At 33.1% G+C, this 1,084-nt stretch overlaps 1 protein-coding gene across 12 annotated transcripts in view; it reads left to right on the top strand.

Annotated features, from left to right (window-relative positions):
• The window catches only part of LOC144965377 (endothelin-converting enzyme homolog), a 257,576-nt gene extending 256,715 nt beyond the window's left edge, over positions 1 to 861 (top strand). For all 12 annotated transcript variants that reach the window (XM_078900643.1, XM_078900654.1, XM_078900653.1 and 9 more), the window contains one exon: positions 693 to 861. In XM_078900643.1, the coding sequence (XP_078756769.1) occupies positions 693 to 792 (100 nt within the window). In that variant the 3' untranslated portion in view covers positions 793 to 861. The remainder of the gene's footprint in view (positions 1 to 692) is intronic.
• Positions 862 to 1,084: the final 223 nt, after the last annotated feature.

Below are 1,084 nucleotides of genomic sequence, written 5' to 3'. Positions count from 1 at the left end.
CTCAGCTACCAAAATGTTACATTTTATATCAATCAAAACTTTAATAAATTCTGTGACAGAACACCGTTTGATAGCTCTGGAGTTATTCAAACTGGAAATGTTTCAATAATAAAACAAAACACTGTACTTTCCAAATTCTTTGTACTTCGACTTAAAATTTGTCTCTTTCATTTGTTCGTCACAGAATAGTGCCATAGTGATGCAATGTGTCACAAATAAGCATTTACATATCACCAAAATAAATTCATTAGTCATATGGGTCTATCCATAAATCAGCGGGTGGTTGGATGGGAGCATCACCCTTGAATCATATACCTATGATGTTCGCATGGGTGTACGATCCGATAGTGATGTCGTTTCTTCTTCTCTATACTAGCCTATCCTGCTTCTTTGGTTTGTGATTGTATTTTTGACAGGGGATATTTTTTTTCTGTAAATCCTCTGCCTGTTTGTTCTTGGTTATTTATAATTTAGCTTATGATATCTTTAGGTTATGATTTTGATTTACATTTGTACTATTTTTGTTAGATTGCTTGTTTTTTTGTTTCAGCGGTCTCTCATATAACCTCAATTGTGTTGGAAGAGACCTACAGCAACAAACAAACAAACAAAAAAATCCATAAACCATTCTTGAAATCCAGTCTTCTCCACAGCTATTTTATTTCCCTTTTGTTCTGCTTCCACTATTTCAGAGTGAACGGAGTGCTTTCAAATTCGCAAACCTTTAACTGGGCATTCAACTGTCCTCTGGACACAAAGATGAACCCAAGGATCAAGTGTGAAGTGTGGTGAAGTTGATGTTCGCTGAGAAGGAAAGGATTGAGATAAGGAAGCGAGATGAGGCGTCATATATATATATATATATATATATATATATATATATATATATATATATATATATATAATGAGAGAGAGAGAGAGAGAGAGAGAGAGAGAGAGAGAGAGAGAGAGAGAGAGAGAGATCAAAGAAAAGAGTGCAAGGGAAAGAGAGTATGTGCATGTTTGATACTACTCGTAACATACATACATACACATATATATATATATATATATATGTATATATATATATATATATATATATATA

Source organism: Berghia stephanieae, chromosome 2 (genome assembly GCF_034508935.2).
Source record: "Berghia stephanieae isolate SIO BIC M18660-M18661 chromosome 2, UCSD_Bste_1.3, whole genome shotgun sequence".
In the NCBI taxonomy this organism is placed as follows: domain Eukaryota; kingdom Metazoa; phylum Mollusca; class Gastropoda; order Nudibranchia; family Aeolidiidae; genus Berghia; species Berghia stephanieae.
The sequence above is the reverse complement of the archived record's forward strand: the minus strand, read 5'-3'. Positions and strand labels throughout refer to the sequence as shown.